At 37.0% G+C, this 12,815-nt stretch overlaps 1 protein-coding gene across 1 annotated transcript; it reads right to left on the reverse strand.

Annotated features, from left to right (window-relative positions):
* Positions 1-1,543: 1,543 nt before the first annotated feature.
* Positions 1,544-3,527, reverse strand: LOC115954142 (probable N-acetyltransferase HLS1). The gene is made up of 2 exons (XM_031072078.1): positions 3,168-3,527; positions 1,544-3,015 (listed from the first exon to the last, which is right to left on the reverse strand). The coding sequence occupies exons 1-2, from the start codon at positions 3,339-3,341 to the stop codon at positions 2,032-2,034; spliced, it is 1,158 nt and encodes a 385-aa protein (XP_030927938.1). The 5' UTR covers positions 3,342-3,527; the 3' UTR covers positions 1,544-2,031.
* Positions 3,528-12,815: the final 9,288 nt, after the last annotated feature.

Raw genomic sequence — 12,815 nt, forward strand, 5'->3', positions numbered from 1 at the left:
AATTCAATATAACCATGTATGATTGAGGAACATAATGTACTACCTAAGGACTATAACTTTTTAGGTTATGTGGAGACTAGTTTATGTTTGATTTGGATTATAATCTGATCTGATATAAAAGTGTTGAAGTTTTTAATAAGAGATTTTCTAAGATTTAGTCTATGAAGCGGAGACCTAGGTGAAAATTTTTTTGCCCTTTTTTTTAGCCCATTGTGAATCCGCTGTGTAGGATATAAATATTGTTGCTTCATATTAGGGTTCTGCGTATTGTTTAGGAGAGAAAACTGTACTGCTACACTTTGAATAATTTTTCTAAAAATAGTAAAATCACTACAACTCTGTAAATATAGGCGAATTACCGAACCACATAATTTTTTGTGTTGTATAAATGCCTCTGTGTGTATTATATTTTTCCTTTTTCTTTTTGTATCTCAAAAATCTAAGAGTTTGTGTAAATTCCGAACATAACTAAGTTTTATCTCAATATTAATTAGATAAAGTTTAACTATAAAATTGGTTGTAGCTAAGGCTACAACCTTACTCAATATCATTAGCATTACTACAAATTTTGAAAATCTAACCGTTAGATTGTATGTTTATTATACTCTTAATACATGTGTCAAATTTTGTGTAAGTCGAATATTATTTACTATATAATTTATAAGATTATATTTTATGCATAATTTGAAACTACAAAAATTTTCAATTTAAACAATTTATTAATGACATAGTTATTGATATTTAATTTTCTAAAAATTTTAAATATGAAAGATATAAGAAAAAAATGTAATTCAATGGTGAATTTGTCAAAATTCATCTCAAATAAAAAAATATTGAGTGACATTGTAGTCTAAAATTACAACCAATTTTGTAGTTAAACTTTGTCTAACTTAGATAATTTTCCCGTATACACCATCCATTTACTAGTTTGGTGGGATAATGCGCATGTTAAACAACAAATCAAGAAAATATTTTAACCAACAAAAAATAAAAATGCAAGTATATATACCGGCATTATCATATCATTAAGGCCCTTAAGTAAAAACACCTGCTTGCTTGCGCTGATTGCCTCCACTCACAGCACATTGCTGTTTGATGATAGCTCTGTGATTGGCCTTATTCCAATTTATCTTCTAGCCAATTAAAATTAGAATCAAAATCAGTGTCACCACTCACCACCAATATTGTTGCCCTTGTCATCATGCTAATCATCTTTTACAAACAGGGCACAATTAGGTCCTTTTTTTTAGTACATATGAGATTGATCACCGCCTTTTTAGCACTCCATGACTAACTATATATATATATATATATATATATATATATATATATATATAAAGAGGCAGTTTATTTATTTGGCAAGAGAGAATGTGCACCTAACACATGCAACTTTATCTAATGCTAGTAACGATCGACCGTGACCGGTGACTACAAACCCTAACCAATGCTTTTTTTTTTTTTTCCCCACATAAACTAGGGCTATGGATAATGTAGGATTCCGCATTTGACTGGCGAAAAATGCAGGAATATAACAATGAAGATAAGGGAAAGATGACAAAGTTCCAAGTAGTAGAACTAAGCTTTTTTGTTGGAATACATTAATTAAGTGGTCTAATTCCCCTATATATATAGAGACGTGTACTCAATTCATACATATATCATGTTTCCTTTGTTTCATCTGAACAGATTTCTCAGTTGTCAATCTGCTGTTATGGCATGTTAGGGGAGTTCGTCTCGATGGGAGTGGACAAAGGAGTTGAGGGTCCAGCTAAAACTTTTTACCTGTGGGGATAGGACAAAATTAGGACCACTGGGCTTTATTGAATAGTCTGAATCATGAGGCGAAAAATCTAGTTGTGAACAAGGATAACCAAGGTGTCATCTGTTTAAGGAAATCTTTAGAGATCTTGTGTCACCGATGTGAAAGGAACAAGAGAAAAGTCCCCACCAGGAGAGATGGATGGACTTAACAAACAATACATGAGGTGGGGCTTGGTTCTCAGACAAAGAGAGGTCCAAGATATTTTTGGTTCATACCTCTCTGGGGTCTACAAAAAGAGCTCGTGTTGGTGGGGTTTTTGTCAATTCTTGGAGGCTGTTTCTCTCTTCCCTTTTCAAGGCCTTAATACACCACAAATCTTCTGGGCACGAGAGCAATTTCCAGTGTGGGATGTGATGTCTCAGCAGCGTGTCCTTACCCCCAACTTCTGTTACAATAACTTTACAGTCCTTAGACTTATTTTTAGCCATGTTGTGGACAAATTGGCACAAACTCCTCACTAGCTTTCCCGACAATGGGCCCTCCTGGTGCACCCCATACATGAAATAGAATCCAAATGGATGGAAAAAATCTGGTAGGGAAGGGAGTTTCAAGCATGGGAAATATTTATCTATCAATCTTGAGCTTTTCGTGTATATTAGGCAAGATAGAGGTGCTTTCCCTAGCCTTAGCTTGAATAGCTCCCCACTGTTCCATACACTTAGCATGGCCCAACTACTCGGAACTTGCCCCCCATCTGATCCAAATGACTCACCTCTAGGAAAAGCCACCCATGTTCCCAAGCTTAGATGATTCTCTAGTATGTTGTCTATGTCATGGGGAAAAAACTCTATGGAAGACATGAATTTTCGATAGAGGAATTCGGCTTGTTCTCTCTTCAGCTTTACTATCTGAACGTTGGATGAAATATGAAAAGAGCGATTGATGTTAACTGGGTTAACTAGTATAGCCGGAGTTCTGAACCTGATGTAGCCGAACTTGTTCACAAAGAGCTTCACTGAGGCCTCGTTATCTTTCTCGGTGGCCATGTAAGCATAGTCAACATCGTTGGCAATGAACCACTCCTCTAGCCGACGCACTAGACTGGACCCAATCCCTTTTCTTCGATGAAGAGGTGCAACCCTTAGGCCTAGGATATAGCCCACCCTGGCTAGGTCCTTAGGATGCATATGAACTCTGACAACCTTTATAGAGCCTTGAATGACACCAACAAGTTCCTTGTCTAACTCAGCCACCTAACATATCATCAATAAGCAGTTCTTTCGATTAGACATCGATACATATATGCTATATTGATATATAGCCATATAGGCAATAATTAAGGGTGCGAAGAAAACTATAAGATTAAAGAGAGATGAGAAGAATGAAAATGAAAAGAAAGCTGTACCAGCATCTTATACATCGGACTGTTTCGAATTCTACATATGGGGTCACCCATAGTATCCGTGAAGAGAAAAACGCGTTCTCCTGGCCCTACCTCGCATCTTCGCTCCAGATCTTCCACTTGAGTTCTATCGGATTGCCCTTCATAGCTTCGAATTATAAGCTGCTCAAATCCCATTCTAATCCAATACACTTTCACATACACTCATAAGCACGCACCAAAGATGTATATATATTTATATAGATACATATATATATATATATAGCATGCAACAGAAAGAGGGTGGTTTTTGTATTGTATAAAGATAAGAATGAGAGAGCTCGGAGGCCTATAAAAGAAAATGCGACTATATTGATATATAGTATAATATATATGGTTTAGCAAAGCAAAAAAGACTAACTTTGCCTTGAACTTTCGTTATGATCATCATTCAATTTATATGGATGGAATGGGAATTGGGAATGTTCTCTATCATCACCATCAACCTCGACTTCGACAATAATATTAAGACAAAAGGTGATTAAAATTAGTATGTGCATTTTGTCTCTAGCTTTTGCTATTGTTAACCAGAGAATTAAAAGTCTCTATCCACGTTAGGATAACCTCAGCCTCACGCCATAATGCACGCCTAAGACTATGTGTTGTTGGCCGAACCCGATTTGTTAGCCAATTAATTAACATATTTGATTAATCCATGTATAAAATTTTAATGGTGTCCTTTCTTTCTATACATGTACACGTATCCGTATCTATCAAGCTTATTCCGATGTGTACCATAAATATCTTTGAATTAATCTAATCGTGGACTAACGAGAAAGAATATTCTAATATCAACCAATCATAACAGGGTGGCCGTAGAAAGATGCACGTACTTCACCTAATTTATGGTACTGCGTGTACACCGTATGGTGCATGGTAGCTAAAAAAAAATATTGATTAATTAGTGAAGAGGATTAAATTAATTAATTAATTTTAAGGAATCTAGTGTTTGTTTAGTTTCATGAGCTTTATGGAAGGAAAGAAGTCCCTTTCTGTTCCCACTGAACTTCTTGATTTTACATTATTTAAACTGTGATTTGTTTCTTGTAAGCTGTATGAGTTTAGGTGGTCCATCCTCCTTTTAGACACTTAGATTCGATAGTGAAAGTGAAACCCCACTAAGTACTTGCCTCACTTTCTTCTATTAAGTACATTTTTTTTTTTATAACTTTTAATCACAATATTATCATAACCTGCAAATAAGCGCGTGGAAAACAAGTGCATGATGCTACAATTTATTCAGCAAAATATATCGTCAATGGGATTCTAGGATCCAAAATATCAAGGTAGAAGTTTCTATTCAATCCATAATTTCTTATGTATATATTTTTAGCTAGGATAATAAAGAAACCACTATGCTAGCTTAATTAGTATTAAAAAAGAGATCTTGCTGCCGTTAATTTTGAATTCTATTAGTTTGATCAGGTATGTTGGATAAATAATATGAGAAACCCTAGTCCAATGATTGGATGGAGGGAATTGAGGGGAGAGTGAAGGGGTGGAGGATGAAAGATAACTATAATATACTTTTAACTTTTTAATTTTTCAAGCCCTGTTTGGTTTGGGTGATTTTTGGGATAGAAAAGGGGAGGAAAAAATATGGGTGATTTTGAATATAGTACCCTTATTTGGTTTGAGAGGTGATTTTTGTGGGGTTCATGTGTTCTTCTAGAATTCACCTTTTTAGAGTGTTTTTTTTTTCTTCCCAAATTGAGGAGAAAGAGAAGCTTAGATGAGAATTGATCGGTTTGCCCCTCTCCTTCCACCACTTTAGTTTTTCTCTATTTTTCCTCCCCCTTTTTTTTCCAATTTGAACATTCAGCTCTCCCCACCCTTAAATATTAAGTTTTTTTCTTCTAATAAATTATTAATTTTTTAAAATATAATTGCAGTATAAGAGTAATTTTATACAAACACAATTTTTTATTCTCTCATTTTTCTTTTCAACCAAATAAAAGTGTTTTTTTTTTTTTTCTTTCACTTTTTCACCACAACCAAACAAATCTTTTCTATCCCCCACTTTTCAACCACCTTTTCCTCTCCTTTCCTTCAATCTCCCTTTGTTCCAAATGTAACATAAGTATTTGACTATTTGTCAATACAAAGATAATGATTTGGCAATACCCTATAAAACTTTTTATAAAAAAACAAACTTATTGATTTGTTCATTCCTCTAATTAAAAAAAACAAACAAACTTATTGATTTCTTCATTCCTCTAATTAAGTAATACTCTCTCACTCTCTCTCTCTCTCTTTCTCTCTAAAACATTATTTTCATGTTTGGAAATGCATTTAAGGGACCAGAACACGCTTGTTGGGTGCTGGTTTGGCATCTTGCAAAAAAAAAAAAAAAAAAAAAAAAAAAAAGCACTAAAATACATGAATGGATTTTATAGCTAGAATACTAAAGAAATCACTATGCTTAATTTTGGATTTGGTTAGTTTGATTAGGTATGTTGGACAAAAATAGCATGTGAAATTCTAGTCCTATGTTTGGTTGAAGGGAGATGAGGGGAAAGTGAAGGATTAGAGAATGAAAAAAAACTAGAATATACTTTTAAAATTTTAGTATATTCTGGTTACTTTCTTTTTTCCCCTCATTCTATCAAACCTAACATAAATATTTGTCAGTACAAAGATAATAATGATTTGACAATACTCTATAAAAATAAAAATAAAAGAAAACAAAAACGCACTTATTGATTTTTTTTTTCATTCCCCTAAGTATGTGATGCCCTCTCAAATTATCTTCTCTCTCTCCATCTCAAACCTTATTTTTTCAAGTTTGGAAATGCATATAAGGGACAAGAACGCGCTTGTTGGGCGCTTGCTTATATCATATTGGCATAGAAAAACAGAAGCACTAAAAAACATGAAACAGAATCCCCAATAGCACATAGCATAATTAATCATCTCATAAAACACTACTCATAAATGGCTCACGAAGCCCAAACTGTCGCTATTATCCTCTTTTGTTTTCCTTTCCTTCCTTCCTTTATGCCCTAGCTTTTTTTTACCTACTTACTTCCAACGACCTTACTTTTCCTAATTAATGATTAGACCCCATTATTACTAGAAAAGACAGGTACACACCAATATATATATCACATATGCTCCATTAACCAATGCCAAAGTATACACGTGGGAAAAAAAAGCCCTCTCACCCCACCCGTAAATCACAGTTGGGTCCACCACTAGCACCAATGGATGTGATCTTTGCTAGACAAACATATATTTTCGATACTGTATAGGCTTGTAGTTGTAGTTGTAGGTCCCCTCTCTCTCTCTCTCTCATTATTCAAATCCTCCACGAGTGCTCCTCCAAGAAGTGTACAATCTGTCTTCTTTGTGTTTTTCTTTTCATGCATTATGTTGTCTTCTCCATGCTTTCTTAATTGGATGGATGGATGGATACTTTAAAGCTATCAACTCTATAATGCGTCCATGAGTAGCGGGGAGCCACATTTCTCAAAGGAAAGAGCTCAATAGGTAGGCCCTTCCTAAAGCACTTGTGAAGGTTTTAGGGAATTTGGATTCTTTGGACTTCTCTGATTGGGTATTCCTTTGTTTCAGTTGCTTCTTTCTCTTCAAACTTATCTGCTCAATTTGTGCACTTGTCAAACTTTAAGGGTTGGTATCCTAGTGTTATTGTTGTCATCTCTATCCACTGCCTCCGATCCTCTCATCAAACCTTTTTAGAGATGCTTAACAATGCTATATATATTGCTAGGGGCCTAGCTAGGGGGCCTCATATTGATGCTCCAATTGATAAATTAATGTGCATAATATATATATATATATATATATAAAAGTAATCTTTGTCTATCATGTCCTCATTTAATTTGATGCTCATGATTATTGGTATAGTAGATATATAGCTCAAGAATATAATGTTGAACCTACTAAACCAACAAAGATACATGGAACATATCCATCCCAATTTCCTTGGCTTAGGATAGATATGTGAATCTATGGGGCACTGAATGAAAGTGGAGATGAATTGGCATCATTAATTCCCTTAGGCAAATCCACGTAGCAAACCAGAAGACAAAACTAAAACGCAACCTTGTTTATTGGTACACGTAAGTGCCATGTAAATGTAATAAATGGTTAATTATTGTAAGGGTTATCACTAATATCACATTTTTACTTACAATAACTATTTGAAAAATGCTAAAGCCACATTAAAAATTTGTAAAAATGTTATAAAATAATTTGTGTCTGTAGCATTACTCTAAAGAGTAATGCTACAGACATAAGTAATGCTACAAACACAAACTATTTTACAACATTTTTACAAACTGCTGATGTGACAAATTCTTACTAGTTCTAATATGAGCTTATCACTAACATCACATTTTTATTTACAATAACTATTTGGAAAATGCTAAAACCATTATTAACAGTTTGTAAAAATATTGTAAAATAATTTGTGTCGATAGCATTACTCTTACTAAAAACCGTTTGTGGGAGAACCGCATTCATTTCTACAAACGGGCAATTGTGGGTATTCACTATATATATTAAAGCATCTTATTCCTTAGAGGCATTTAATTTGGCTAGAAGGTTCCACATATAAAAAATGAATGAAAACCCCAAACTTTATACTACTGAAAATAGGCCAAGCAAAGAGAAATTTCAGACACGAGGTGTGAGAAGAGAAGGGATACTACTATATATAGACCCTTTTACAAAAGGGGTAGGTAATCTAACCTCCTTTTTCTTTTTTCTTTTTCCTTTTTTTTAAAAATTTTTTAATTTTTTTAATTTTTTTTTTTTAATATTAGAAAGAGGTAATCTAACCTTATATACTAAGAAGCACGAATTGGATATTGACACTATAGGGCACGGGATATGAAAATAAAAGAATTCTATAAAAATTAAGACAAGATATGATGGGAACACGAAAATTAATTAATTAATATTACTGATGATGTTGAGATCGTCAATAGTTGGGTTCGTCTAGAAGACTACCAATACAAGTTCGTCCAAGCTCCTGTAGGGTTAGTGATAAAGGGGGATCCTCTCAGGTGGTCATCGGTGTGATGTTGGCCACAGAGTCTCTGATGATAAAGTCAGCAAATGGAGTTCAGGAAAATAAAGAGAATTCAATAATAAGAGTGAAAAATGATCAGCGTGTATGTACCTTGTCTGGGATTTGGTAGGTCCTATAAATAGACTCTTCTTACTAGCCGTTATCCGTCTTAAATGGTGACTTGAAAGCTCATTTGGTAACATCTCAGGCCTATTTAATTTAGCCTTAATGGAGGCCCCAACGGTCTCATCCTTGATATATAACCGTCAGGGCAGTAAGTACCCCTTTTTATGGCATTCTATCCTTATCCAAGCTAGCTCTCTGAACAAGGATAATTGCCTGGTCTATCAATTGCCCCCCATTTTGAGTTCTTCCTTAATTGTGATGACGATCTCAAGAAACTCTTGAGATTTCTGTAGTGTCCGTAATTAATGCGGAGTGGCGGCGCTATACATGTCGTGGCTACGTGGTGCGCTCTATATGGTGGATTGCAACGTTTTGTTCAAGGGGCTTTTAGGTTTCTTGCTGATTTTTAGTTTCCCAAGCCTAGCTCTTTAAACAACTTAGCTTTTCTTCTCTCTCTCGCCATTGTTGCTCTGCATTTTCCTTTCCGAGCTTTTTTGAATCCCATCAACCTTTTTTCTTCTAAGCTTGATTTTTTGGAGGTACGGTTTCTTTCCTTTTTTTTTTTTCCCCCCCTTTATATCTACCTTTCCTTTTTGGTTTAGGGATAGAAATTCAAACCTTTTCTTTTGATTTCCATGGTTGATAGCTCTGAGGTTAGACAACTCTATCCCTTTATTTCATTTTTCTTTGCTCGTTTAGGGGCATCTCTTGGTTCCTTTAGCACCCATTGCCCCCTAATTGAGGGTTTCATACTTAGTAGTAGCAGTTTAGGTTTGGTGGTGGCTGATCTGCACCCTTTGTTGCATTATTCTCTCAATTGGTTTAAGGAAATGGTGGGTGAGAGGGAGGTAGTGTCTAAAGTGAGGTCTAGTGAGCTTGAGATGGGTTGTCATCTAGTGATGACCTTGTCGAGGCGGAGGGAGATACTACTACATTTGGCCTTTCGTCATCTGGACGGAAAGAGATTAGACCCTTTCATGCCTTTAGGGAGGAGTGTGCCCTAGATGCTGACACCCTCTTTAGATTTAGAGACAAATTCCAATTCCTCGAGGAAGTCAGGATTCATCTTTCTTGCCTGGGAAAGTGTGCTTCTATTAGGTTGCTTTCCAATGTGGCCTTAGGTTCCCCATCCATTCATTCATCATTGAACTCTTGAACCACTTCAACATCACTCCTGGGCAACTTATGCTAAACTTGTAGAGGATAGTGATTAGTTGTATGGAGATTTGGATAGTCGTCACTGAAGGTGACATGATCAAGTTGGATGAGTTTGTTCACCTGTATCGTTTGAAGGAGTCCAACGAGTATGGGTACTATGAGCTTGTGCCCTGGGTTAGGAAGGTAAGGATTATCACGGATCTTCCTTCATCTTACCGATATTGGAAGTCCAGATACTTCTTTGTGTTTGGAGATGGATGGGAAACCCTTTATGATGTCTTCTGGGGTAAGGTTCCTAGATTACTTCGTTGGTGGAGGTTTCTAAGGCTAGGTGCATCGTCCTTTGCTTATTTTTTTTACAGTTCTTTCTACTTTCAATTTGATTCGTTAGTGACCTTTGATTGTGCATTCGTAGTTAAGGAGCGCCCTAGGCTCAAGGTAGATATAAGGAGTGCGTCCAAGCGGCCACTAAATACGTGAAGATGATCGACGACTTTGACGACCTTGTCGATCCCCGAACTTTGGCTTGTCATTTCCTTGGTTTGGAGTCTTCCTGCGCACTATCAAGATCGAAGAGAAAAGTGAATTTTGCTTTGATTTTTTTTTTTTTTTAATGTATCTCCTTTCTGTCATGCAAAGATGATGACCAAGTTCAATCAAGAGATGTATGCTAGGATGAAGGCCAAGAAGAACAATCCGCTTTCTAGTCTAGGAAAGAAAGTGGTTCGGGTCGTTGAGAATAGGACCTCAATCACCCCGGTTCCCTCCGTCCTTGAAGTCACGAGGACGGCCTCTCCTACAACCTTTTTGGAAGAGCTCACTCCTCGTCCAAAGAGGTAGAGGACTTTAGCGAAGGAAAAGGAGAAAGTGGGCTCCCAGGCGTCTAATGTCTGGGACGATGCTGGGATTGCCCTGGCGAGGGCCCATTTGGCTATTACTGCTAAAGACCTGAAGGCGCTTTCTAGCGTTCCTTCTCATGAGCTCGTAAGCTGCATGTCTACAAGCTCGTCCAAGTAAACCTCTTTTCATTTTGCATAACTTACAGTCTGGGATGGGTCTCGCTGTTTTATAACTCTTCCCTCCTTATGGCTTTCAGGCACTAGAGAGGCGATCCATATATCTGCTGACTACCTTGGCCAGGAGGTGAAGGCCGTGGTGGCAGGGTCCAAAGTAAAGGCTTTGGAGGCAGAGGCCACCATGGACAATGCCAACATAGCTAAGGAGAAGGCCAAGGCGTTGGTTGACGAGCTCAAGGCCGAGAAACAGCTAATGTTGCAAAAGGACAAATAACTCCAAGTCGCAAACCAAAAGGTTAAATCCGTGGTTGCTAAGGTTGTTCAGGCTTTCCAACTAACTGAAGAGTACAACACTATGCTCTTCAGTTGGTACTATAAAGGCTTTGAGCTCCTTAGGTGGTACATGGTAAAGCACCCCTTTGGAGTCAACTTAGAGGAATTAGACTTCGACAAGGTGGACAAGGAGATGGAGGTTGACAAGGCTGCCCAAGCTGCTGCTGCTCTTGAAGAGAACACTCTAGAAAGCAAGGATTTTGAACTTGAGGACGCTCCTGTTGATGTTGCTGGTGGGGACGAGGCCACGACTTGAAGCTTTTTTTTTTTTTTCCTTTTATTTGCTCCTGTTATTATTATTATTATTATTATTATTTTTTTTGGGTGGTGGTGCCTAGTATGTTTTTGGGCTTTAGTTGGTAACTTTTGAACAATTGCACCTTTTACATTTGTGTATATATTGTGTGTTTTGCTTTCTTTACCTTCGACAGTTGTCTTTTCCTGTTGCATGAACCTTTTTATTTTATTTATTTATTTATTTTTTTTGCGTTTTGCCATGAGGTGGCAATCTTTTAACCTTGTTTGGATGATTTTTTTCTTCACCCGAGGTTGCATCACTTGTTCGTTTGTTTTTCTTCTCTGGTGGCTTACGTTTTGCTTGATGTCGTTAGTGATTTTCACCTGTCTAGGGAATCTTACCACTTAGTCATTTTAGGTGGCTTGTGTCTCTTTAAGGAGTCTTTAGCATCATCAATGATTCACATTCGTTTAGGGAATTTTATCACTTACATATTTTTAATGATTTACATCCATTTAAGGAATCTTATCACTTGGTTTCGTTAGTGATTTACATCTGTTTAAGGAATCTTATCACTTGATTTCATTAGTGATTTACAATCCTGACAATAAGATCGTCCATAGTTTGTTTGTATACAAATTTCGAGAATATTTGCTGAATAATACTTTTCTTGCTTTATTTCCTTCAATAAAGGATTTCTTTTATGATTACAACAATGGTTTGTCTCTAACAATGATACCTCTTCAAATGCTCAATATTCCATGGTCGTGGCAATCTCTTCCCATCCATCGATTCCAAGTGATAGCTTCCTTGTAGTGGACGATCTTGTAAGGTCCTTCCCAAGTTGGTTCGAGCTTTCCCTATGTTGAGTCCTTTGTTGCTAGCGTGATTCTGCATAAGAAAAGATTTCCTATGTTTAGTCTTCTGAGCTTTACTCCTCTGTTGTAGTATTCGGTCATCTTTTGCTGGGACTTGGTCATTCTTTTGGATGCTTTCTCTCTTGTCTCATCCAAGCAGTCCAGGTTGACCTTCAGCTGGTCGTCATTGCTGTCTCCTTGAAAAAATTCTCTTCTTATGCTGGTGATTCCTACTTCGACTGGTATTATTGCTTCATTACCATAGGTGAGCTTGAATAGTGTTTCTTTGGTTAGGGTTCTGGCTATGGTTCTGTAGGCCCATAAGACATTTGGTAACTCTTCTAGCCAAGCACCCTTTGCCCCCTCCAGGCGAACTTTAATGATCTTCAGCAACGTTTAATTCGTTACTTCCGTCTGACCGTTGGCCTGTGGGTGTCTTGGTGAAGAAAATTGGTTCTTGATTCCGAGTTCTGATCGTTGGCTTGTGGGTGTCCTGGGAGGTTATGGTCATCATCTTTTCTCTGGGGACATGTTGAACGTTCCTGAACCTCTGGCATTTATCACATTTCTCTACATATTCCTTCGTATCCTTTGGCATGGTGGGCCAGTAGTAGCCTATTCTGATAATTTTGCTGACCAGGGACCTTGGGCCTGTGTGGTCTTTGCAGATTCCTTCGTAGGCCTCTTCCAGGATGCATTTTGCTTCGTCTTCCTCAACGCACCTAAGGTAGGGCATGGAAAAACCCCTTTTATATTGAGTGTCATTCAGGATTGTGAACCTAGCCGCTCGCTTCTTGACCTTCCTTGCTTTGTCAGTGCCTACTGGAAGTTGTCCATCTCGTAGGAAAG

Source organism: Quercus lobata, chromosome 1 (assembly GCF_001633185.2).
Source record: "Quercus lobata isolate SW786 chromosome 1, ValleyOak3.0 Primary Assembly, whole genome shotgun sequence".
NCBI lineage: Eukaryota > Viridiplantae > Streptophyta > Magnoliopsida > Fagales > Fagaceae > Quercus > Quercus lobata.